Source organism: Eretmochelys imbricata, chromosome 9 (assembly GCF_965152235.1).
Source record: "Eretmochelys imbricata isolate rEreImb1 chromosome 9, rEreImb1.hap1, whole genome shotgun sequence".
Classification (NCBI taxonomy): Eukaryota; Metazoa; Chordata; order Testudines; family Cheloniidae; genus Eretmochelys; species Eretmochelys imbricata.
In genome coordinates, this window is record NC_135580.1 from 18,389,863 (window position 1) to 18,417,373 (window position 27,511).

The window sequence follows — 27,511 nt, forward strand, 5'->3', positions numbered from 1 at the left end:
ATTGAAATCAAGAAGTGCTTTCGGTGACTTCAACAGGAAGGGAGTGGGTAATTGTAACTGAATTCAAAATATAGTTCTGCAATTTAACATGTTAGGGCTTAAAGCCATTATAGTCAATGGAAAACACCCAGTGATTTTCAGTGGATTTTGGATTATGAACTTAGTGTAGCACAGTTGAAATGGACAGTTAGGGGTTTAGGCTGCGATTACTCAAAGCAGCCTAAGGGAGATCTCTATTTGAAATTCCAATCTCTAGTTTCCTAACATGATTGAGGCTTATACTCAATGCTGATGTTGTTAGAGGTATCCTCTCTCTGTCTGCCCTTGATGCTTGCTCATCTGGAATTTAACAATTCCAAGGTAACTCCTGAGCAGGAGGGATTCCATTGAATTTCAGGCTTCATGTGAGTTAATTTTGAGTTTTGTAATATCTGCTGTATTACTGTGCCAGAATGTAATTAATTATTTAGTAAAATGCTTTTTTGATAGACTTAGAGTGCTTTATAAAACCAGATCTATTCAAATGTACATTTGTATTATGAGGCTACATTTCTAAAGCAATATTTGTCCTGGAATTCAAGAGCGACCCACACCAAAATCCTGGATTCAAACACACTTTGGGGTCTGAAAGCTCATCCCTGATCTGAATTGTACAAATGGCCCCCTGTCATATGAATACACTGATTCAAAATCCCAGATCCAAACACCCTAAAGTTCAAGATGCTAGAAGTATAGATTCAGATTAATATTTTACAGCTACAGATCATTTAGAATAGTATATACCACCCCAGATAAAATCAAGCACAGCATGGTGTTTTCTACTACATACAAGTGTGGTAATACAGCTGTGTGTACATATTCGTTGCTAGCATCAATTAAATGGATCAGTTACTTAACTGATTGCACAGAATAAAGGACATTCCTTTTCCCTTCCTATGACTTGTTAAAGGATAACTTCTAACTGTGGTAAACAGTGAACTTACTATGGGAACACTACATATATCATGCCAAAGGTACACAGAATGATACTTGCAAACAATCTTTAAATATTCACGTTAACCTACTCTTATATAGGTTTTTGTTTATCAAGATTAAACCTCTTTTCAGGTATAGAAGTTTACTTTACGGGATGATTTACATAAGATTCTATTAGAGATCAAAGGTAACATTTCCTTGTGTTAAAAAGTTTCTTTTATACTGGGTGTATAGTTTATGGGTGAGATAAAGAAATTGACCAATAGAACTACGGGAAGGAGCTAGATGCTGTTTATCGTAACTTCTTAGAGAAGTGTGGTAGTATGAAGTTAAATCACTATTCTGGTTTTTATAATGTGATTTCAGTTCCAATCATTCAGAGGGGAAAAAGCTGCAATAAACTGTGCTACGATGAGAAGTGCTTTATTTCAGAGCCTTCTCTTGATTACAGCTGGAATGTCCTTAACTTGCAGCCCCATCTCTAATCCTATGGCTGATAGCACTACCCAACTTGCAGTGGAGCTCTACCAAGTTCTTCATTGTTCTCCTAAAAAGGAGAACATCATACACTCACCACTTGGTGTTGCTTTACTTCTTGGAACGGTGCAGTTGGGGGCAAAGGGAAAAGCACTTAAGGAGATACGACAAGCTTTGAAACTGCAAGGAAATAAAGATGGTGAGTATCGCTTGATCTACTGTCATTCATGCTGTGTAATAATGGTGAAACACACTGGTGAGTGGCATTTAGTACCCAGCTCATGTCACATGACATGACTGTCAGGGTTTTGAATGAGTATATCACTGTCACATGGCACTAGCTCCTTTTGCTAGATCTCATTCTCTTATCTTAAAATGCAAATAAAATATCAATCTCAAACTAATGAAGCTAACTAGTAAAACAGAAATGGACATATCTAAGATGCAGAACAGGGTAGAGGACATTGGCCAGTAGCTACCATCTCTGATCCTCAGTTGCTTTCTGATCACATAGACATTTCTTGTTCTCAGAACAGGTTCTTCCATAGCAGCCAGCTCAGTCACTGACATGGATACCATACCATGCCATCCTTACTTCTGTGCTTCTGCTGGCAGCGATGCTGCCTTCAGAGCTGGGCTCCCGGCCAGCAGCCACCACTCTCTGGCTGCCTAGCTCTGAAGGCAGCGCCTTGCAACCCCCCCTCCCACCACGACTGCCTTTTGGGTCAGGACCCCTACAGTTACAACACCATGAAATTTCAGATTTAAATATCTGAAATCATGAAATTTGTGATTTTTAAAAATCCTATGACTGTGAAATTGACCAAAATGGACCGTGAATTTGGTAGGGCCTAATACATTTTATATATACAATTTGCATAGCACCTTATCCATTAATCATCCCATTGAAGTCTTGAGACTACTTACGGAGTGCAGTGCTCCCAAACATGAGTTAAGAGTATCAGAATCTGGCCTATGGGGTATAAGAAGTCAACTCCAGCCACTCACCCCTGGCCTCCACTTCCTTATTTATATTTAATATCATCTTAATGAAAAGTAATAGGAAAGTCATTACAAGTTTCAAAAATAACCCTACAGTAGGTAATTCTACAGTGAAAAAGACTTACAAAAATTTGTTGGCTAAATGATTTTAAAATGTGTACATTTTGTACAAAAAACACTGCATTCTTAACAGCTAGAAGTAGAAATAATTGAAGCCCATGTTCAATTACAGGTTCCAGGAAATGTAGTAAGTCCATTTTAATTGCTTTGAATAGTTTTAATGCAATCTGTCCTAATAGAGATCATTGATCTGCAGATCAAATCCAATGTGCAAAGGACATTTTTAACACTTTGTTTGGTACAATGGTCTTTTCCCATAGACTCCCAAGAATAATGACTTATCAAGGGACAGCTGGGCATTTATAGCTACATTTGTAGATCTTCAGTGCATGACATAAATCCATTCATTCAAGAAGATGATTATTAACCATTTTAATTTTTTTAGAAAATATTTAAACAGACAAGTTACTTAGAAAATCAAGTCTCTGACCTCTGCTATGTGTCATGCTGCCAGTCACTGGCAGAAAGGGATGTTTCCAAAATGCCTATGCAATGCAATATGGCACTAACAGAAACTAGTTAGAGTGGGTGGTTACAACACTGAATGGATTTCATATCTCCGTGTTGTTAAAAGATGTGACACAACAGGAGAGGAATAGAATGAGATAAACCTGGGACATAAGAGGGAAGATACCTGTAAAAAAATGCAGCTTGCCGTGCATTAAATTATAGAGTTAAATGAATCCTTGAGGCCAAAATTCAGCCCTGTTATAATAAGTGACTTCAGTGGAGTTACTTCAGGAATTTATTTGGCCTGGGAACTATAAAAAATCAAATATGTAATCAGTACATTGTGGATTTTAAAGTGTAACTACACTCGGTAGGGGTGCCCCGTTATCCGCCCCCCAGGGTGTCTTTCAAAGATAAGGTTAGCCTGAGCATGTGCAAGTGACTTCAAAAATCTTCTCTATCAGACATGTTACCAATGCTGAAAGCCATACAGAGTCAGACACTTGGAATACTCAACTCATAGTATCTATTTAATTAGTGCACCAGTGAGATTCATTCACCCTGTCTTAAAATATATTTAGTTCATGCTTTGCTTATTCAATATTATCCTCTGAAGGAGGACATAGGTTAAAAGAGCCAGACTTTGCCACCTTACTCACACTGAGTAGTACCTTACTCTAGGTATAATCCCACTGATTTCACTGGCCCAGCTTGTGGAGTAAGGTACACCCAGTGAGAGTAAGGAGAGGCATAATCTGTTTCTGCACTAAAGCTGGTGATGTGAATTAATCTTGTATGTGTAGGCTAATGCATGTTGTTCCTTATATAGAATATGTTTATACCTTTCACTCGAGGACCAGGAGAGAGAATGGTTTCAGTGGGGTGTGAAGGAGGTATGCATAGGAGAGTTTTGAGTGTGGGAGAGAACAAGAGGAGTTCCTACTTCTCTCTCTCTAACCCCACTCCTTCAACAAGCAATCCCTGTCACTTTCAGAATTGAACTTTGTGGGGGTAGCATTTGCCCCCTTAGGGTTTTCCAGTCTTGAACCCTTTTGTTGTAGTTTACTTCCCTGCATCTGCAGGTGGCTTGTGCCACAAAAACATTCTTTTACGACACTGACGGGGATGGTTGGAAGAAGACTGGTTTTAAAACCACTGACAGTTTTGAAGAATATTGTCAAGGTTCCTCCCCCACTCTGAACTCTAGGGTACAGATGTGGGGACCTGCATGAAAAACCTCCTAAGCTTATCTTTACCAGCTTAGGTCAAAACTTCCCCAAGGTACAAAATATTCCACCCGTTGTCCTTGGATTGGCCGCTACCACCACCAAACTAATACTGGTTACTGGGGAAGAGCTGTTTGGACGCGTCTTTCCCCCCAAAATACTTCCCAAAACCTTGCACCCCACTTCCTGGACAAGGTTTGGTAAAAAGCCTCACCAATTTGCCTAGGTGACTACAGACCCAGACCCTTGGATCTTAAGAACAATGAACAATCCTCCCAACACTTGCACCCCCCCTTTCCCGGGAAATGTTGGATAAAAAGCCTCACCAGTTTGCATAGGTGACCACAGACCCAAACCCTTGGATCTGAGAACAATGAAAAAGCATTTAGTTTTCTTACAAGAAGACTTTTAATAAAAATAGAAGCAAATAGAAATAAAGAAATCCCCCCTGTAAAATCAGGATGGTAGATATCTTACAGGGTAATTAGATTCAAAAAACATAGAGAACCCCTCTAGGCAAAACCTTAAGTTACAAAAAAGATACACAGACAGAAATAGTTATTCTATTCAGCACAATTCTTTTCTCAGCCATTTAAAGAAATCATAATCTAACACATACCTAGCTAGATTACTTACTAAAAGTTCTAAGACTCCATTCCTGGTCTATCCCCGGCAGAAACCAGCATATAGACAGACACACAGACCCTTTGTTTCTCTCCCTCCTCCCAGCTTTTGAAAGTATCTTGTCTCCTCATTGGTCATTTTGGTCAGGTGCCAGTGAGGTTACCTTTAGCTTCTTAACCCTTTACAGGTGAGAGGAGCTTTCCCCTGGCCAGGAGGGATTTCAAAGGGGTTTACCCTTCCCTTTATATTTATGACAAATATCTAATCACCTTACCAGTTACACCTTTACAAGGTAGCTTGGGTAGAAAGGGCCTGTATTCTGGGGGCGGGGTGGTGGTGGGGAGAGTCTCTGAATCTTCTGTTTTTTTTCCAAATGTACATGCAGCATAAAGGAAACAATCAGAATATTGCAGCTCATTTTCAAAAGCAGCCTTAGTTGTTCTGCACCTGAACCTTCAGGAGATTATGGAATGCATTTTGTATATGGAGAATGATGCTATTACACAGCTGCTTTATGTTCTTCAAATGAAGATGCTACTATTAACATTTATTTTCCTTAGGTGAAGAATTCTCTCTGCTCCAGACACTTTTCTCTGTCACCACAGAAAAGAAAGAATTTACATTTAATCTTGCCAATGCCCTCTACCTTCAAGAAGGATTCATTGTAAAAGAACAGTATCTCCATAGCAACAAGAAATTTTTTCAGACTGCTATAAAACTGGTGAATTTCCAAGACACACAAGCTTGCACAGAGGCCATAAGAACCTGGGTAGAAAACAAAACAGATGGTAAACTCTCTCTACAGCTTTCATAAAATCACTGTTTGCTAGTTAAGTTCTTCCCCTTTAATGCCCGAAAATATATAGAACGGGTTGGTGGTTGTATCATTGATCTGTGACAGATATGAGACTTGCAAGAAGGAATCTGGAAGTTAGTACCTTCTTTCCAATATAGCCTGTTATTAAGACCAGCAACTAGCCCTTAAAAAGAGAAAAATACCAGGCTGTTTGCTAACTCTAATGATCTTCTTTTGATTCACAGTCATGTGAAGCATTTTTTCATAAAATTATTTAGTATGGCATTTTTACACAGCTATAGGTTTTGGGACGCTGGAAATCATCACTCCTTGCCAAGTAGATGATTATTTAATTTGTTAATAACAAGTGCTCCATTTCTCACATTTACTGTAAATCATTAATACATGTTAGTAAAATCTATTAATTTTCAGAACACTATACAGCTGCTAAATAAACTCTGATACTCCAAGTAAATATAGAAGCTAGCCACCAAAGCCCCATGTCCAATGTGAAACGTTCAGGCTTAATTTTACAACAGGGTCCACAGAATTATGTAACTCTGCCTATAAGCCTTCTCTGACCTTCCTTCATCAATTAATATAGTATTCTGTGTGTTATTCTGTTTGATAATGTTCCATTTATTTTATGCTGCTCCTATATTTTAACTCTGATGTGCTGCACATTTTTGTATTGACATCGAATAACTGAACCAAAGAAGTTGCCAGGGGAAAGCTGGAGGTTTTGGAAGCTGGGTATGAGACAAAAGGGGATTTTGGTATCTAGGAGTGATAAGTGGTGGGGAGGCTGCTGATATTCTGGAGTCATTTAGCGGGTTGGTACCAGGGAGAGGAGATAATTCTTCCCATTTCCCTTTCAGACAGGTGGAGAGCTGACTTTAAATCTGGAGGCAAAAGGCATTTGAACGGCTCATTCCTTGCCAAAGCAACTATTGACACCAACTATCTGCCCCACTGTACCCATCCTAATATCTGCTGCTCCATTCAACAACAATGGAGAAGCCCATTAGCTTGATATTTCTGCTAAAATAACAAGAAATTAAATTACCCACATGTCATTGTTAACACCTCCTTTTAGATAATGTTGTCTGCGGACTCAGATAGACATCCTTACATCGCTTACACTCGATTCATAACATGAAGGTTTTCTTTATAAGGGAAAGATGAAAGTTCATTGAAAAATAAATCCTGCATTCTGGAGCAGAGCTCTGTGATAATATCAAAATAATCTGAAACTCTGCAGGAAAGTATTATATTCCGTATTATACACAAAACCGTCCTAACATAATGAACATGCTCTGGTTCCCATTTATGTCAATGGCAAAATCCCATTCACTTCACTGGGACAAAAGTATAATGACAAACTATTCTCTAATGTCAGAGTGCAACAGCCTTTTTTTCAGAGTGTTATCGTAACAGGGAATCTTTAAAATCACAGCCTGTATATTACATGCATGCTCATTTTAATTGCGTTTAAGATGGACTAACTGGCGTTTATAGCATCTGAAAATTTTGCTTATGTCCTTTTTTCCCCCCCATAGGCAAAATAAAAAATATTGTTTCAAGTGAAGAATTTGGTCCCCTTACTAGGCTTATTCTGGTGAACGCTATTTACTTCAAAGGAGACTGGACACAGAAGTTCAGACCAGAAGCTACCCAGGAGATGGATTTTACTAAGAGAGATGGTTCTGTAACTAAGATACCAATGATGCATCTTCAGCTGAGAACAAAGTTTGGTAATGTAAAATATGCATGTCTGTGTGGTGACCATAAAATCATATATATTGTCTTAGTGGTTGCAGTTTTCTTACTGAAGCCCATGGTTTTGTATTTATTCTAGGTTATTTTTCTGACAATAATGTGAGCTACCAGGTGTTGGAATTACCTTACAAAGGGAAGGAGTTCAGCTTAGTTTTAACACTTCCTTCAGAAGATGTAACTATAGAAGAAGTAGAAAACCTAATTACAGCTCAGCTGATAAAAAACTGGTTTGCTGAAACACAAGAGGAAGACGTAGAAATAAGCCTCCCTAGGTGTGTAATGTACTTTTCAATATTCTTATTTTTCATTATCCCATCTAATCTTCCGTTATGGAAGCATTAGGGATTAAATACAAAAATAGTCAAGAAAGCCTACTGACGACAGGCCCTGATTCTGCTCCCACTTAAGTCAATGGGAATTTTGTCATTCGTGTCAGTGAACAGAGGATCAGATTGGACCTGATTTTCCACTACCTTGTACCTTGTGTAGACCTTTACACCTGTTCCAAGTAGGTGTGAAATGCTACCAGATCAAAACTCTTCATTCACTTACGTGAGTGGTGGCATTTTATACCGGCTTCACTCTCTCTTTGTAAACGAGCCTGGCAAAATGAGAACCCAGGTTTCCTGGATGGCAGAGCAGAGCGTGAACATTGGCTTGGAAGTGTGCCCTCATTTGGTTATTTTAGCCACCAATGATCTAAAAAGGTGCTTTATTTAGTAACACTACATGGACAAATTAAAGTTAAATTAAAGGTTTGCGCTATTTAATATCCACTGGTAAGTACAGCTGCTCTCAATGACGCTTTACATCTTGAGTTTTCAACCACGTAATGCCTCTATGTCTGGTTTCTTTATAATTTTAAACGTTGTCTCCCTTGTGCAAAATAGTAATAGTACGACTATGAAACCCTTAGATGGTGCTTTTCATCCATATAGCTCTGAACACTTTACAGTAAGTGGGCAAGTAGCCTTTAACTACTTACTCACTACATCGATTAGGAAACGATTAGAGAGGTTAAATGATTTGCCCAGGAGCACACAGCAATGGGATATAACCTAGATTTTCTATCTTCCTGCCTCCTGATCTAACCACTAGGCTTGCTGCTTCTATTGATAATCATTTATTGACTGGGAAAATATTGATAGTTATACAATGAGTCTCTTTTCTATACGCTCTATAGGTTTAAAATAGAACAGACAGTGAACTTACAAGAAACGCTGCGCTCCCTCAATGTAACAGAGATATTTAGTGGCGGCTGTGACCTTTCTGGAATAACAGGTGCAGTGATTAACAATTCTGATATTACAATTATGAAACTTTTATCTCTGTTTTCAGTTGTCATCACTTTTTATAATAATGTACTTTAACCATGTACTTTTTGGTATATACTCAAGGCAAAACTGCACGTGCATGCATATACACATCCGTGCGCACACACAAACACACGAAAATTTTTCCCCCACTCTACATCAGAGAACAAGGGTGGCTTATTCTTAGATTCATGTTAAAATGTGGGGAGCAAGTGAATTGTAATTGTCATAAATATAAAGGGAAGGGTAAACCCCTTTGAAATCCCTCCTGGCCAGGGGAAAGCTCCTCTCACCTGTAAAGGGTGAAGAAGCTAAAGGTAACCTCGCTGGCACCTGACCAAAATGACCAATGAGGAGACAAGATACTTTCAAAAGCTGGAAGGAGGGAGAGAAACAAAGGGTCTGTGTGTCTGTCTATATGCTGGTTTCTGATAGACCAGGAATGGAGTCTTAGAACTTTTAGTAAGTAATCTAGCTAGGTATGTGTTAGATTATGATTTCTTTAAATGGCTGAGAAAAGAATTGTGCTGAATAGAATAACTATTTCTGTCTGTGTATCTTTTTTTGTAACTTAAGGTTTTGCCTAGAGGGGTTCTCTATGTTTTTTGAATCTAATTACCCTGTAAGATATCTACCATCCTGATTTTACAGGGGGGATTTCTTTATTTCTATTTACTTCTATTTTTATTAAAAGTCTTCTTGTAAGAAAACTGAATGCTTTTTCATTGTTCTCAGATCCAAGGGTTTGGGTCTGTGGTCACCTATGCAAACTGGTGAGGCTTTTTATCCAACATTTCCCAGGAAAGCAGGGGGAAGTGTTGGGAGGATTGTTCATTGTTCTTAAGATCCAAGGGTCTGGGTCTGTAGTCACCTAGGCAAATTGGTGAGGCTTTTTACCAAACCTTGTCCAGGAAGTGGGGTGCAAGGTTTTGGGAAGTATTTTGGGGGGAAAGATGCGTCCAAACAGCTCTTCCCCAGTAACCAGTATTAGTTTGGTGGTGGTAGCGGCCAATCCAAGGACAACGGGTGGAATATTTTGTACCTTGGGGAAGTTTTGACCTAAGCTGGTAAAGATAAGCTTAGGAGGTTTTTCATGCAGGTCCCCACATCTGTACCCTAGAGTTCAGAGTGGGGGAGGAACCTTGACAGTAATTTTGAATGTATAGAAGATCTAAGGTTTGAAGTTCATGGACTCCTAATTTCTGGAAAATGTTACACACGTGACCCAATATTGTTTAAGATCTAGATTTCTCAGATCCCAGTGTTCCGACAAGACCATTTTCCTTATATTACGTGAATAATATATGTGTGCATCTACAGACAAGTGTACATGCTATATTTTCAATATACAGTACCTCTCCTTTAGCCTAGACTTTGCTTTTTAGTTTCTTCACCCTTTAACTCATCAAACATTAATGGGAGAGTGGGTGGTGGTGGAAATCGCACATGTATTTTTTGAGGCTGGGAACTAGGAAATGAACATAGAAAGGATCCTCTGATTTTAACAGTTAAGCATTGTGCATGAGCCTTCATCTCTCAATATAAAATGTAATAATTTATATATTTCCCCTTCAGAATCATCTGACATACACATTTCTAAAGCCATCCAAAAAGTTTGTATTGAGGTAAATGAAGATGGCAGTGAAGCGGCAGCATCCTCAAGTAAGATGTGAATATTTTCTTTGCTTAGGAGAATAAACACTTATCACTCCAATGTATTTTGAACTTGATGCGAGTGGCTCTTGAGTAAATGTTGGATGCAAATCATTTGGTGCACTTTTCACCCATGGTTCTTCCATTTCAAATTAAATTATTCAAATCCATGCAACAGGCTTACGTGTGTCTGGACTTTATTCCTCAACCCATAATCAGACAAAAAAAATCCAACCTTTACCCACATATTTGGCTATAAGGTGATATTTTTTTCTTCAGTATGCTTACAGTCAAAGGCACCTGTTATTCCAAAATAAATTATTTTTAAGGCAACTTGTACAAAATGAAAGACTCTGCAACTATTTTTATTCGTAACTTTGTATCAATGCAGGTCATGCAAAATCATCGCCCTATTGTTGTTTTTAAACAGATTTTTGACACTGTACCTATTCTGATTTTCAGTATGTTTTCCTTGTCCCTACCCCCAAAGTAAGCAAATTTTTAAAATATGCATGCCTATGCATGAGTGCAAGGGGGTTAGAGGAAGGACAAAAGGATCTAGTGCAATGCACCTTGTGTAGTGAGAAATCAGAATTTCATGTTTGGTCTTCTTTAATGCAAGCCATAAGGAATCATAGCACTGTCAGGGCCCCGGATCCCATAACATCGATGTGAGGTTGGAGTGTGGCTATGTTGCCATCTCCCCAGCCTCCTTCCACACCAGCAGAGACTTTCCAAGGCCATCTTTTGGGTAGTTATATACATTCCACTCTGTGTGTCATAAGGTGCTCTGCTCTGCACACCACCAAATGCCCTGGCAGCATTTTAATTAAGTCTGTCCTTCACAGGCACAATGTCTCTGGCCATTATCACTGCTGCACCCCTCTCGTCCCTAGTGTTGGGTAGAGCAGTGACTGCTAAAGCTACTGTCAAACCCTGTATTTTCATATTTGGTGTCCTCTGCAGGAATTGTTTTCTAAGTGTCATGTAGGTCCTAGGAAAAAAATACACCTTGGACTATTTATTTTTAGGGGTTTTTAATTTAATATATGTTTGATTTGGATTTTGAACACACACACTAAAAACACAGCTAACAAAGTTAGGTAATAATAGCAAATTCTGCATCGTGTACCTTCATGGACCATAATGCAGTTACTCTTGCTGTTTGTTAATGTATGTGAGAGGAGAATTTGGTGCATTGTGTCTCAACTCAGCACTTAGTAAAGAAGAATATTGGAAGCAATCCGCTTGCTAGCAGCTATTAAATGAATTCATAGCTCCCAGACACGCTACTTGAAAGTGTTCTCTATATTAAGTACTTAATAAATAATCTGTCCCTGGATTGAAGAACACTAATTGAATTACACAGTGCATATGATACTTATAACACTATCAGCTGGAAGTCAGAGGTTGCTCCCACACCGAGTATACCATCTATTATGTTTTTTGGTTCCTGTCCTCATTTCCTTTCCTCATAGTGTTCCTCCCAAGTGTTTCTTAAAGCCTAAATATCCCCTCTCAGTTTTTGCATCTACTTTTTTCTGTATCAGAAGGATGACTGGAGAGTGGGGTGGGAGGAGGTATTTTTTCATGCTTTGTGTGTATATAAAAAGATCTTCTACACTTTCCACAGTATGCGTCCGATGAAGTGAGCTGTAGCTCACAAAAGCTTAAGCTCAAATAAATTGGTTAGTCTCTAAGGTGCCACAAGTACTCCTTTTCTTTTTGCGAATACAGACTAACATGGCTGTTACTCTGAAACCTGTTGTAACATTAGGTATTTTGGTGGACAGTTATTGACTGGCATATGCTCAGATATTACAGTGATGAGGAGGGCATCTTCGTATCAAAGCAACTCAAAATCATTAACTACCCCCACCAAAATGCCCAGTGTTGTGACAACCATCCCTCCTATTAAGGCCTGTTGAAGATGGTTCCTTCTGAGCTCATCAACGTCACTCTCAAAGTGGCTAATGAGTGATAAAAGGCTCTGTTCTGCAAAGGTTGAGTTCTCGGTCTTCTCAATTTTCCCAGTTGCTGCTGACCCAGGAGCAAAGGATTTGAATTCTGCTCCCTCACATAGTAACAAGTGCTAGACTGCTGGGCCCAGCCTGTTGGCACTGTAGTTGTATTACACTGCATGAAAAAGTTCATCTTGTCTTTATGATAATTTCTGCTCTAGCTTTTAGGAGTGGCAAAATTCCATATTGGCTGCTTATGAAGCTCTTTGTAATGGAGATGATTTACTGTATCTAGCAAGGATGTTAATATGAAACAGAAGATAACCTGATTTTATTTTAATGACAGCCTTGCAGTATCATATCTTAATTCTTAACCAGCCCATTTTCAGTGGTAAACCATTGTTCTTGAGCACATATATCACTGCTTAAATGAGCCATTTTAAGCTTTCAGTTTGACAGATGCCTGCTAGGAAGATAATAACTATAGTTAAAGAATATAGTTACAATATTCCATTCAGATGAGTTTTAAAATGAAATGCCACATCTTGAGCTGAAGAAGGTAAAGTCTCAAGATATATCCAGCAGGTTATTATCTTAATAGTTTGTGCTAAGTCCTCAAAGAAAATGTCATATTACAAAGCAGCTGTATAATAGATGAGTGATTTGTTCTTGTAATTGTGCAGTTGTCTTTATGATTTGTAACTAAAGAAAAAATCCAGTTAAAATACGTTTGTCATTTGGTAATCAAGAACAGCAGTTCATCCAGTGTGTGTGTGTGTGTCTCCGTGAAAGGCATTTTACATAGATTTATCACTTCTCCTTACTACACCATATACTAGACACCTGACATAATGGGACAACAGTCTGATCTGTTATAGCAAAATCTCTTCCGTAAGAATGACTAATATTTCTAATCTGTGATGTAGAAATCCAGCCCATGGACCATATACAGCCAATCTCCATGGCCACAGAAGGCCTCTGGTACCAGAATGGGTGTGGTTCCTTTATGCTGGGGGGAGGTGACTGGCTGTATGGTGCAGAGGCTAGATTTGCTTATGCTCCCTACACAGTGACTCATTCAATCCCCTGGACATTAGAAAATAACCTGTTTCAGTCACTGGCCTCAGGTAGCTCCGTTCCCCCGCTCCACACAGGGTGGCTTCTTAGCAGCTTCCTTGGCTTGCGGGGAGGATGCCTTCTTTACCCCAAAGACACTCCTCCAGCACCCAGACCTTCTGCTTAGGCTTTGTGTTGGGCAGAGGATTTATCCCTAACAGAAAGTCTATTGCTTTGTGTTTGTAGGCACGCAGATGGCAGCGATCATGAGCATGTCACATAACCAGTTTGTGGCTAACCGCCCATTCCTATTTATCCTGAAACATAATCCAACAGGTAAGTTATTGCAATTCATAGATTCATAGATTCATAGATATTTAGGTCAGAAGGGACCATTATGATCATCTAGTCTGACCTCCTGCACAACGCAGGCCACAGAATTTCACCCACCACTCCTACAAAAAAAACCTCACACCTATATCTGTGCTATTGAAGTCCTCAAATTGTAGTTTAAAGACCTCAAGGAGCAGAGAATCCTCCAGCAAGTGACCCGTGCCCCATGCTACAGAGGAAGGCGAAAAACCTCCAGGGCCTCTTCCAATCTGCCCTGGAGGAAAATTCCTTCCCGACCCCAAATATGGCGATCAGCTAAACCCTGAGCATATGGGCAAGATTCATCAGCCAGATACTACAGAAAATTCTTTCCCAGAAAATTCTTTCCCAGGTAACTTGGATCTTACCCCATCTAAAACCCATCACAGGCCATTGGGCCTATTTACCATGAATCTTTAATTACCAAAACCATGTTATCCCATCATACCATCTCCTCCATAAACTTATCGAGTTTAATCTTAAAGCAAGATAGATCTTTTGCCCCCACTACTTCCCTCGGAAGGCTATTCCAAAACTTCACTCCTCTGATGGTTAGAAACCTTCGTCTAATTTCTAATCTAAATTTCCTAGTGGCCAGTTTATATCCATTTGTTCTTGTGTCCACATTGGTACTGAGTTTAAATAATTCCTCTCCCTCTCTGGTATTTATCCCTCTGATATATTTATAGAGAGCAATCATATCTCCCCTCAGCCTTCTTTTAGTTAGGCTAAACAAGCCAAGCTCCCTGAGTCTCCTTTCATAAGACAAGTTTTCCATTCCTCGGATCATCCTAGTAGCCCTTCTCTGTACCTGTTCCAATTACACTCCCTCTCCTGGGATTTTTCAAAGGGATACGTGTCAGATAGCACTAGCCTAAAATGTGGCTTTCGTGGGGAAAATATGGAAAATAAAATTAAGAAAAAAATGTTCTTGTTTGTATTTAAACATTCCTGGGCAGTGTCTGCAACCCAACCAGGACCGCACATTGTACTAGGGCGGGGGAACAAGGAAATGAAATGGACTATGAAACGTCTCATTACAAATAGAAGTGAAACTGATTAGTCTGACTATTAGAGAAACAAGGTGAGTGAGGTAATATCTTTTATTGGACCAACTTCTGCTGGAGAGAGAGAGACAAGCTTCTTGTGTAAGCTCGAAAGATTCCCTCTTACCAACAGAAGTTGGTTTAATAAAAGATATTACCTCACCTATACTGTATTTATAATATCCTAGGACCAACACAGCTACAACAACACTGCATAGTCTGACCATTATCTAAGATAAGTGAAATGCAAAAAGAAAAACAGTAAAAAGAAAACTAAGTACTATTAATAAGGAAATTAGGAAAGCTGTTGGTTTGAATTTGTGTCTCTTTAACAAGGTCTGTAAATTTCATATATATTCACATTCAGACCATTCTCTGTCTTCATTTTATCTTCTCACATATGTGTTTCAAACTGCAGGCCTGACAGCCTGATGTGGCTTTAATCTATTAATCCAGACCCCACACTGGTTGAAAATTCTTCAGAATTTCTACTTTCTTTACCTGTTCTCTGCTCCTCATAGTCCTTATGTCCTGTTGAGCCCCACTGAACCTTAGATGAGCAGCCATTATGCCGGTAGGCCTAGCTTCAATCTCTCTGAAAACAGTGGGAGGTGGAAGCCAATTTTATTCAGGGCAGCTTCCCTTCCACATGCAGATAGGCTGTAGGGAAGTGGCAGCCATCTTGCTAGCTTCAGCTCCATTGACAGGTAGGAAAACACCCAATGTCACAATAAGATTGTGAGATTTAGTACGGTTGTCCATTCAGCCAGCACGTCTACTGGTCAGGGCCTGCTGCTTTAGTCTCTTTTTTAGTTCAATGTGTCAGGGACAGGGTTCAGAGGGGTCAGCTTTCTTATCAGTAACTCCCTAGTCCTGCCCGTCTCAGGGCAAGGCATAGGTGAATCTTATGTGGGTAAGGAGACCCAGTCTCTCACTCCTCCAGATTCTAGCCAAGTGTGACAGCTCAGGCTGACCTATGCTTTGCCCACCTCTTGTTCACCTTACTGTGGGCCACTCCTTACCCCACTTGATGTCTCAGTTTGGGGCGTGGCTGCTGTTTGATTACAGTCCTTTGCTTGAAACCCTGAGTCTCAGGGCTGACGCACGTAGGCAACCCTTTTGTACCCTGTACATGGTTCTCCCTGCCTCTTGGATGATGTCTCAAAGAAGTGGGAGAAAGATTCATTGCAAGACCTCCTCAGTAAAAGCTCCTCCTCCTGGAAATGATTTCTCTCCTCCCCTCCGCCTGGGTTGCTGGAGCTCTTTTTATAGTGCTAATTTCCCCAAACAAATGCTTGGCAGTGCCCGAGAGGCAGCTCTTTCCTGGTTCAGTACTGCTCCAGTCTTTCCCCGCCTCCACCTTAGTGAGGGGTTTGTAAACCCCATCACACGAAAGCTGACAATACTGCTGATGTCAATTAGCAGCAGCGTAACAGAGCAGAATTTGGCCTAGTATAGCCAAAAGGTATCCCCTTCACCTCAGTAGGATAATAAATATCAACATTAACTATTTAACTGCTGATCACTTCAGCAGAAATATAGATAGTGGTTGGATGTAGGCAGGGATCAATATAGGAGGACTGGACAAAGGCAGTTGGCATTCCGCTTCATATTCACATCAATTTTAAAAGTACACTGCTATAAGCAGTGGAGTATGTGGTGCTTTCACTTCATTTCCTGTCTCTTAATGCTTGTCCTCTGAGCTCTCTACCTTTCCCCCACCACCACGGGTAGGGGCTCAGAGAAACAGATACTGTTCTGTACACAGAACCCAATAAAGAGCTGAATTTATGGTAGTCCTAAACATGATTTTCATTCTCCACTAATCAAGTGGCACTGAATGCAACATCTAACTTTGCTAACTAAAATATTAGTTACTACCTAAGTACCATATTTTTCCCCTCAGCCACTTTGCAAAACTTCTAGACATATGTGTGGATTGAGAGCAGGATATTGCCTGAGCTTTGTAGCCCTGACCTAAATGTATTAATTTAAAAAAAAAAAATGTAATTCAGCCATTTCCACAGAATGAATGTGGCACCCCTATTCTAATGATTTTGGAGGAAAGTTTGTTCATGGAGGCTAATACAGTTATTTAAAAATTGGGCATGACAGAATCCATAAGTATCTTTTAGATAAGCTTTGGGTCTGAAACTATTGTTTTGAAGTTATGTGAAATCAGTTTGGTTTTAAGAATGTTTTATTTTTAACTAGTAATAGACTCCATAATTCTGTAGGTAGTAGGTCCCAGCAGAAGTTTTAGGTCAGCTTCTTGCGTTAATATTTTAGCTTTAGCTCTTTTCACATCATCATTTTTCTTGATTTTTTCCTTTCTACTGGTCATCATAAATGATTCTGCTGAACTGAGATCTTTTAAACCCCTTCCAAATAAACAAATAGAACACTTATTTTCCAGAAATATTCAAAGCTAAGACCATGTATCCATCCCCCCCATGCATAGGAGTCAATTGAGGAAGACCAGTTTTGATTTTAACCTTTAGATAGTGCAAATTTCTTAGAACAAATACATTTCATAAACCTCATGAATCAAAGAAGCATGTGGCATTGATACAATGGGAAATCATAACATTCAAAATAAACCTTTTTGATTTCATTACCACATGGCAGCAGTTATTGGTTATTTTGTATTACAGAGCCATGTGATGGCAATCAGCACACAAAAGTGTGTGGGGTAGGGAATACCAGGGGAAAATTCCTCTTTTTTTTTTTAAGCAATAACTTTTTAAAAACAATGTGTTTAATGAAAATCTCTACTGTTTTACAATCTGCGCCGAAATTAAAATGTCAAAACTAAATCTCTAATTAAAGGAGTATCTAAGATGAGTGACAACTCATTTATAGGAGATGGTAATGGCTGCCATAAAAGAGGGAAAATTACTGTTATTTTTAACAATTACACAATCAGTAGTTTGTTATAGCAACTTTGGAAAGGAGTTTCAGGAAATCTGTCATAATGATAGGCATTTGAAGACCAATATAGGCCTGATTCATGCCTGACCTAAATAGGATGTATTGGCCAAATTATTATTTTGGAATATTTGGATCAATTCCCTGTCTTCTGATGAAATAATCCCCTTTCCTGGAGGCTGCTATACTGCCCTTCCCACATACGATTTGTCTGAACACTCATCCTGGAGAGAAGATGAGACAGAGAATAAATTACACATGACAGAGGTTAATTATGTCACTTAATGCTCTAAAGAAAGGCGTTCAGATATTACAGTGATGTGGAGTGATAGGAGAACAGTAGCCATCACAGTTAGTGAACACCAGTCCCAGACATGTAACAGGAGTATTAACCTTCTGTAACTCTGAACCATGTCAGACATCAGCAAATTAGGTTCAATCTCTTGAATATACAGTACATATAGCACTGGTAAAAAAGAGCTTCAAGGACTCCCATAAATAGTGAAAACCAGAGACTGCTGGGAGAAGAATCTGAATATGTAAATAACTCAGTCAGATATTTCCATTTAAAATTAGAGATGCTCAAATGTGCAAAAATAAAAATTAAATAAATAAATGACCCAACCTTAGATCAACTTGAGAGAGTAATTTGAGACGGATGGCCAACAGGAAAAGCCATTGTGATCGTAAAGATAAAAAAAATCCTATTGAGACCAGGAGAATAAATTGCTGTGCGAGATAAGAGTCTGGATAAATAACATTGTATCACAACACTGAATAGCATGGGGACAAAAATGCTAAATACAGACACAGCCTAACTGGGCAATGTGAAGAGAGGACCTTTTCTGGCCTTATATGAATGCTGTAATCCAAGATAAGTTATCTAAGTTGTAAATCTTCAGTGAATTCACATGCAAAAGAACCAGTGAATCTACATGGGATTTTTGGTAAACATCTCTAATTAAATGGGAAAGATATGACCTCTTACTAATGGACTACTATCTGGGTTTTTAAAAAGTTTAAGCACACAGCACACTGCATAACAACTTAATGTTCTATAAATGTCAAGGAAGCAGGGTCTGCCATGGCTGAGAACCAATGCCTTTTGAGTAGCCTCTGAGGAGGAGATGTAGAGGCAGCTCTGTGAAAAGACTTCCTCCCCCAGAGCCAGACTTCCATTTCGAATCTGACACTTGTCCTGGGTAGTGACTTTACTGCAAAAAGAGATTTCCAGTTGGGAAGAAAAATGGGATTTTACTATGTATAATACTAGAGTCAAACTGAAATGGCCTTTGGCAATAGCAGGAAGTCACAAAGAGGTCATACCACAAAGGGATTAGTTCCTGAGGCAAAGTAAAAAGTCTTTAATAATGGTAAACTATTCCGGTGTGTGTGTGTGGGGGGGGGGTAAAATTCCCTAGGTTTCGTAGTCTGAGTTATTGGAGCTGTCAGCAAGTAACAGGAAGAGACTTGAGGCACAATAGGGCATAGACATATATAAAAATGTCTAACCCAGGGGTAAGGATAAGATTTTTGTCACAGAGGTTATGAAAATCATGGCCTCTGCGACTTTGAGGCCTCTGTGACATTTTCTGTTTCAGCCTCATGCCCTGGGGTAGCAGGGGCCTCACAGCTCCCAGCTGCTGGCCCCAGAGGTCTGAGTTGTCACAGGTGGCGGGTGCCCTTGAGCTCTGAGATGCCAACCCTGAGCTGCTGTGGGCGGCAGGGGCTTGGAGCTCCTGGCAGTTAGTGCCCCCCCCCCAACCTTATTTTTAGTAAAACTCAGACAGGTCATGGGCTTCCGTGAATTTTTGTTTATTGCCCATGACCTGTCCGTGAGTTGTGTTAGTGAATTCACTTCAACAAAAAACAAAACAAAACCGACTCCAATAAGACACTGCAGAATTGGAATTAATTTCCAAACTGGACACCATCAAATTAGGCTTGAATAAAGACTGGGAGTGGATAGGTCATTACACAAACTAAAAACTATTTCCCCATGCTAATTTCCCCCCCTACTGTTACTCACACCTTCTTGTCAACTGTTTGAAATGGGCCATCCTGATTATCACTACAAAGGTTTGTTTAAATCCTGCTGATAATAGCCCACCTTAATTGATTTGTCTGGTTAAGGTTGGTATGGCAACCCCCGTCTTTTCACGTTTGACCTACCTACCGTGTTTTCCACTCCATGCATCTGATGAAGTGGGTTTTAATCTGTAGTGATGGGACGACTCACCGACACGGCACCTCCTACTGGTCATCTGGGAGGTCACTCTTTTCCAGCTTTTGAGCACCCTCTGAAGGCCAGTGTCTCGCCTGCCACTGCCCTCCCCACCCCATGTCCCTCCTGGACCCCAGTGCCCCTTTACCTTGGGGTGCTGCTCCCTGGCAGTGCCCCCACACTCTAGGTCTCCCCTCCCAGGGGAACCTCCAACCCTCTATTCCCACCTTGCCTCAGTGGCTACTGCCAGTCCTCATCTAGCCCCTGCTCACTGGGGCAGACTACAGTCTGTCATGGCCACTCATCATTGGCAAGGAGGTTGGACAAGTTGCTTCTGCCTATTCCCAGGCTGTACCTCTGTAGCCCCAGTACGTTTGTAGGCCTTCACCAAGGCCTGCAGGTCCCCAGCTCCCTTTGCCCTTTTCTATTGCTCTGCTCTAGGTAGCTTGCTCCCAGGGCCAGAGTGAGACGCCTTCTGCTCCTGGACCCCAGCCCTCTTATCAGGGCCAGCTGAGCCCTAATTAAGCTGGCCACACTTGTGGCCAACTACTCAGGTGCTTTCACTCCTTTTCCCAGCCACAGCCCTCTCCACGGCTACTTTTAGTATTGGCTCCCCAGGGCAGCCCTCTCCCAGGGCTGTTTTAACCCCTTCAGGGCCGGAGCGAGGTGACCAACCAACTACATAGTCTCTAAGCTGCCACAAGTACTCCTCGTTCTTTCTACCACAACTGACCATAATAAAATCTCTGGTACACAAGAAAAAAAGCAATCGCCGTTACAGAACTACACATACACCATACTGTACATGCAAAGAAAGTATGATACAAAATAGTGTATCTTAAGTATTCCAAGCCATACAATTGTAGCTTAGATATAAATGAAATTTTATATGTTTAGCATAGGATTTCTTCTTCGTACAAATAATAAGGGCTTGCAGGATCAGTTTGGCCAGATAGGGGAATAGAATTTAATGTTGTTTGTGTCACTACATTTAACTCTGACATATTTTCTATTGACAGAGAAAAGTAGGAATAGATGAAAAAAGTTATGTTCTTATTCTTAATAATTGGTACTGAAATCCACACTAATGCTTACCAGCAAACATATGTAATATTCTTTCAATTTCTAGGTTCAGTTGTGTTTATGGGAAGGCTGGCAAATCCTGACATTCAGAACACAAGGAGAAGAGATATGGAGTCACTATAATCATAACAAAGGCAGAAAAAATGTAATGTTCTAAAATTAAAGTCTGATCATTATTGCAGCCAAACTTGCTGTTTTTCCTTTTCATTCTTTCAATGCTAGAGCATGAAGAAGTTTGAAATTTCAGAATAAAAATGTTATTTGCTTAGTAGCTGATTTTCTGTCTTCACAAAGACAGAATGATTTTGTGTTCCTTGTAGAGCCTATACTAAGATGACTAACAACAAGATTTCTTTGTAATGTGTGTATATTAAAACATACTTAATCTAGTCACTTCTCAACATGTATCTAATTCTCTCTGTTCTCAGCTTCTTGGAATGTGAAGAGGTAGTCTGATCTTATCCTCTGATGGAAAGATCTTATATTAATTTTCAGACAATACTCTGTCCACTTTTGTTGTACTTTGAGAACTAATGCTTTAGCATGATTGTTACCCTAGCATGCCACCAGAGAAGATCATTTTCATTGCATTATGGGACAAAAGAGGACTCTAGTGGTGTTAGTGATACAATAGATGTTTTTGTGTTTTTTTACAGGCACTCTTACAATTTCTCTCATATTAATCTCTGATATGCTCTCTCTTGTCAGCAATTTGTTGCTGGGGTCTCTATCTTATCCCTTCCAGTTAATGATATTGTACTAATGATCTAATAACACTTAGACTGCTATGTCTTCACTGCCAAAAGGTGTGTTTTTTGCAGTGAAAAAATTAATGTGAGTTAGCTATCTTGCTATAAAATGCTAGTGGAGATGACTCTAGTTTTTACTTAGATATGAGAAGGTGAGGGATAGTATAATGTTGACCTCATGTAGATACAGTGAGGCAGTAACTAACTGTGCCTTGTCTCCACTAAGATTTTAAAGTGAGAATGCTAACTTGTTAGTTATCTTGCTGTAAAAATATCCACCATTTTTGGCAGTAAAGACACAGTCATAAGTTCCCAAACTGTGAACAATTCATAGTGTCCGGAGCACTTGCTGGTGGTCTGCATATAGGTAAGCTGGTCACAAGTTGCTTGTTCACTTTGTTTCCGGTTGACAGACACAGAACACATGGGTGGGGTGGATGGAATGAAGAATAAAAATAGACAGTGTGAGAATTTATTTTCAAAAAGGACAACATAATTACCACTAAAGAGAACTAAAACTACATCAATATTTCCAAGTTCCATACATGGAAAAGTAATACTAGGAAACCTTTGCTAGCAAAAATGGAAGGAGAGACAGACTGTGTGATCATGAAAGGCAAGGAGGGGTTGGTCCATGAGATACTCTTTCTATTAAGATTTGAAAAGTTTGAGAAGCCCTTTTCTAACCAGTCCTGTCTGAATGGTTAAGTATCGAGTTATGTGGTCTGGTTCTCCTTCCTCCACCTCAATGCTACAGCAGCTTCCAGATATTCCTAATAGTGTATGCTGCTGTTGCTTTGGCAGTGGTATGGTCCCAGATATTAAAATATTCATGTTCAGTTATTATTTTGGAATGTTGTCAACAGTTTCCTGAGGAACTCAAGAAGCAGAAGGGCAAAAAGCAATTTTCAGAAGTGTATAGCTCACTAAACCTGAATGGAATTTGATGGGATAAACAAAAGGCACTTTTCTATTCAAGGGCTCTCTCCCTGCTGAATTTCAAAATCCTGCTGCAAAAATGCAATGTTAATGACAGCTTCTCAAAAAGAGCTTTAAATGGAAAGTGTTAAGCAACCTAAAATAGGGGGTCGCTCCCAGCTCTGCCTATAACAAAATTAAGACTTTGAAAATGCACAGATCAGTTTCCTTCCACCACCTTCCCCAACCCAGCTGATACCAGTAGCTATCTCAGTGAATTCAGTAACATTTGTCCATTTTTCACAGTGCTTCCCAGTCAACTGGTAAATTATTTAGCAAGTTTAGAAATGGAAATGATATGAAATAAGTTGTTTTCCTTATAGCTCAGCTCTCTACAAGCCCAGACAAATGTTATCTATTTTCTGAAAATTTTCACCCACCCCCTTCATATTGGCATGTGATGGCAGTGGCTGAACAATGAAAGGATTTTGTGCAGGTGAGTTGAACCATCCTTATCCGCATTTTGCAGATAAACTGCTAAAGACACAGCAGTAGCAGCAGGTGAACAGTCTGAGTCTGGCAAAAATATGTGGCTCTGTGCATTTTACTGTTGATTATATATATGTATAAAATCTTCCTGGAGAAGCAGTTCCTCATCTGTCCCTCTTCCCTCTAGATCTGCTGAATCAGCATTAATGTTTTTGATTGCTGCAGGTACTTTCGGTGAAAGTTCACCTGAAAAATTACTTTTTCCCCAACTACAAAAGTGTGACTGTTGTCTAAATTCCTTTTGATACTTTAAAGATGCTTTCTTCTCTCTATATAAAATGTATAGTATTCTGTTACGCTAAGGGAGTTGATTTGGTCTTGCTGTTAAGGCAAGTCAGTATTGTTCATAATTGTGAACTATCCCATTTTACTTGTTGGCATGTCCTAGTTTTTGAAGGAACCGTTTAAGTAGAAGTAGAAATCTGCTAAGGATTTTAAAGAGACACTCTAATTTAATTTTAGAAATAATTTGAAAAAATTTATGGCATAACTCTGGCACTCGATGATGACCGGACATCAAAAAAATCTGCGAAAGTCTGGATCCTTATAGGAAGTTTGTCCACACTACTTAGATTGTAAGCTCACTGGGGCATGGACCTTCTTTTTGTTCTGTCTTTGTACCACGCCTATTACAGTGGGGTCCAGGTTCATGACTGAGGCTCCTAAGTGTTACAGTAATACCAACTATAAATAATAATTCAGGCCTGTTCTGTCTCGAAAACTGGATTCACGCAAACCAGCTTTCTTATTATATCTGGCACTTCTGATTCCAGCTAAAACCTGGAGAGGCTGAGGTTAAAAAGTACTGAAAATTAAAGAAAAATATTAACCATTTCAGACCTCAGAAAAGCTCAGCTCAGTTTAGGTAAAGTCTGCAGCAGTAAACTCAGGGTCCTGAAATGACTCTGATCCTTTCTTTCAGACTGAATCCAGAAGATAGTTATAGGCAGTTGTGCCTCTGTCTCCAAATCCCTCAGCTGAGAGTCCACCAGAATCAGTCCTCTCCCCTATATTATTCACCATGGCTATGAAGCCATTGGAAAAAACTGATGAAAGAGCAAGGACAGAAATGCCACCAAGACATGGATGACATAGATTCATAGATTCATAGATATTTAGGTCAGAAGGGACCATTATGATCATCTAGTCTGACCTCCTGCACAACGCAGGCCACAGAATTTCACCCACCACTCCTACAAAAAAAACCTCACACCTATATCTGTGCTATTGAAGTCCTCAAATTGTAGTTTAAAGACCTCAAGGAGCAGAGAATCCTCCAGCAAGTGACCCGTGCCCCATGCTACAGAGGAAGGCGAAAAACCTCCAGGGCCTCTTCCAATCTGCCCTGGAGGAAAATTCCTTCCCGACCCCAAATATGGCGATCAGCTAAACCCTGAGCATATGGGCAAGATTCATCAGCCAGATACTACAGAAAATTCTTTCCCAGGTAACTTGGATCTTACCCCATCTAAAACCCATCACAGGCCATTGGGCCTATTTACCATGAATATTTAATTACCAAAACCATGTTATCCCATCATACCATCTCCTCCATAAACTTATCGAGTTTAATCTTAAAGCAAGATAGATCTTTTGCCCCCACTACTTCCCTCGGAAGGCTATTCCAAAACTTCACTCCTCTGATGGTTAGAAACCTTCGTCTAATTTCTAATCTAAATTTCCTAGTGGCCAGTTTATATCCATTTGTTCTTGTGTCCACATTGGTACTGAGTTTAAATAATTCCTCTCCCTCTCTGGTATTTATCCCTCTGATATATTTATAGAGAGCAATCATATCTCCCCTCAGCCTTCTTTTAGTTAGGCTAAACAAGCCAAGCTCCCTGAGTCTCCTTTCATAAGACAAGTTTTCCATTCCTCGGATCATCCTAGTAGCCCTTCTCTGTACCTGTTCCAGTTTGAATTCAGTTTGAATACATCCAACTGTAGGTCTCCTTTATGTCAATCATAGATAACAACATCTTTCAGCTTCCTCAATGTCTGAATAAAGAGCAGCAAGCGAAAGCTGAACACAAGCAACACTGAGATGCTGCCTGGAAGAAGAAGATGCCTTGAAGAAACTTGTCATAATTCTCAGTCTGGCACATGCTGTTGTAGACATCTGTCCTGGGATTAAATTGGTCCATAGCATTTTTAGACTCCTCAGTGCCACAGGATGCTTAAATAGCTGTGTCAGGAAAAAAAAAGAAAGGCTGGGGTGGTGGTGGAGGGAAGCACAACAAACCAACCAACCATACCACATGCTTCCATATGCAACTGGCCAGAAGACTGTGGCCCATCTTACTGAATACAGTGTAGACCATGGTGAGCCATATGTTAGTGACCCGGAGGCTTGACTCTTACATCTCATTGTATCTAGGAATTAATCCATATGCCCAGAAAATAGCTCCAAATGGTACAAAACACAGCAGGCCATCTGCTTAACAGTATAGGTGACCATGGGCACATCTTGCAGCTCTGCTTTTTGCACTGGTTCTCCACTCAAGAGAATTCAATTCAAGGTACCTCTCCTTATATTCAAAGGCCTACCAAGATTTGGGACTGAGAGAGTGGCTTTCCTTCTGCGACCATGTCTGTCAATGACAGCTATGTTCCACTATAACCATAAACCTGTCAACCAGGAGGAGGAGACAGAACTTTCACAGGAGCTGGATTTTGACTATGGAAGTCTCTCCAGCAAGAAATAGGAATGACTACGGGGCCTCACTGTGTGTTCAGCATTCATCTCTTTGACTTGGCTTTCCCTACCCCCCACCTCCACAAGTTATTTTCCTACAGGCTGGAATGGAAAAAAGAGTGACACTGTTGTTTCTATTTTTAAATACTTGGAGTCTACTACACAATAGTGATGAGGGCTTAGATAAATTGATGGACAGACAGGCAGAAGACAGCAGCTGCATTCTGTTTGGATATCACAATCAAGCAGCAGTTAAGTGGTTAAAACAAATATTGAGTCATTTTGTTACATTTATATCTTAATTTGTCTTTTTAAGAACTCTACTGTTGTTTTTAGTCTTCAGATCTTTTATTTTCTTAAGTCTTTGTCACTACAGCTCTCTTAAACTTTGTAAATAAATCTTCCAGTTTGTGGTATTTTTCCTTAAGGCTTCAGTTGTCTTCAATCTTTTCATTTCATCACATTTAAATATTTCAGACAATTTCAAGACATTCATAAATGGATATGATTAAGATTAGGTCCTAATAAGTGGTAGGAAAAAAAAAAAACTTGTCTTCCAATCAAGACAATGAAAGTCCATCACAAGCCTCAATGGATTAAGACAAGTCTTTTTTTTTCTTATCCTTACAAAATGAACAAATTAAACACTATCCCAGCAGCTGTATTCACTAGAAGCACTAAAGATAATCCCTTCCATTTGTTATTGGAAAGTGTTTTCCTTTGTAAGTATCAGCCTGCTTTACTGGCAGCCATGTAGGCCATAGATTAGAAAGCTGAGCAACACTTGGTAATGAAATCTGAAACTCACCTGGTTTTACCACAAAGCCAAAGCTTGAATCAGATTTGTGATCCTTTGGTGTGAATGAGAGTAGTAGTAACATTTTATCTTCTAAGCCATTTGCAATCAATCATTAATTACATAGTCCTTACAACATCCCGGCAAGATATGAGTTTGTCTCCATATTTTTCAGGGAAACTGAGTCACAGAAGAGAAGCACTCATTGCTGCATCAGATGTCAGGAGATGTGCGCACATGCTGAGCTGCATGCATATGCTTAGCAGGGAACAAATCATGAGTTTTTAATTAAACAAATGCCCAAGGACTTCCAATGGGAGTCGTCCCCGAGTACAGACCGTTGAAACTAACGAACATCAGGATTTAGCTTTGAGATGTGCAGGCAGCTACTGTCTAGTGTGTCTAAAGAACACTTTTTACAATGCTGCTAAACCTGTAGATGGGGCACGGATACTGGGGGCCCTTCAGTGACAAATTTGTGTGGTATTTTAGTGCCTACGGTATGGAGTGTGAGCAGCTGCCTATTGACCACAATGGTAACTTCAGTCCCATAAGCAAGAACAATGGTTTATGACAACCCTGGCTGGGGCTCTTTGCAAGTTCTCATCTCCTCCTAGCTAAGATGATACCTCTGTCTAATGTTCCTCGGACTCCTTCAATAAACATAAAGCTTCAGGACACTTTCCCTGTGACCTTGAACACCCCTCGCCTAGCACATA

At 39.9% G+C, this 27,511-nt stretch overlaps 1 protein-coding gene across 1 annotated transcript; it reads left to right on the forward strand.

Annotated features, from left to right (window-relative positions):
- Positions 1-1,386: 1,386 nt before the first annotated feature.
- SERPINI2 (serpin family I member 2) lies at positions 1,387-21,208 on the forward strand. Its single transcript, XM_077827009.1, has 8 exons — positions 1,387-1,651; positions 5,435-5,662; positions 7,230-7,424; positions 7,529-7,721; positions 8,633-8,730; positions 10,338-10,424; positions 13,679-13,768; positions 21,132-21,208. Exons 1-8 carry the CDS (start codon positions 1,387-1,389, stop codon positions 21,206-21,208), a joined length of 1,233 nt encoding a protein of 410 aa, XP_077683135.1.
- Positions 21,209-27,511: the final 6,303 nt, after the last annotated feature.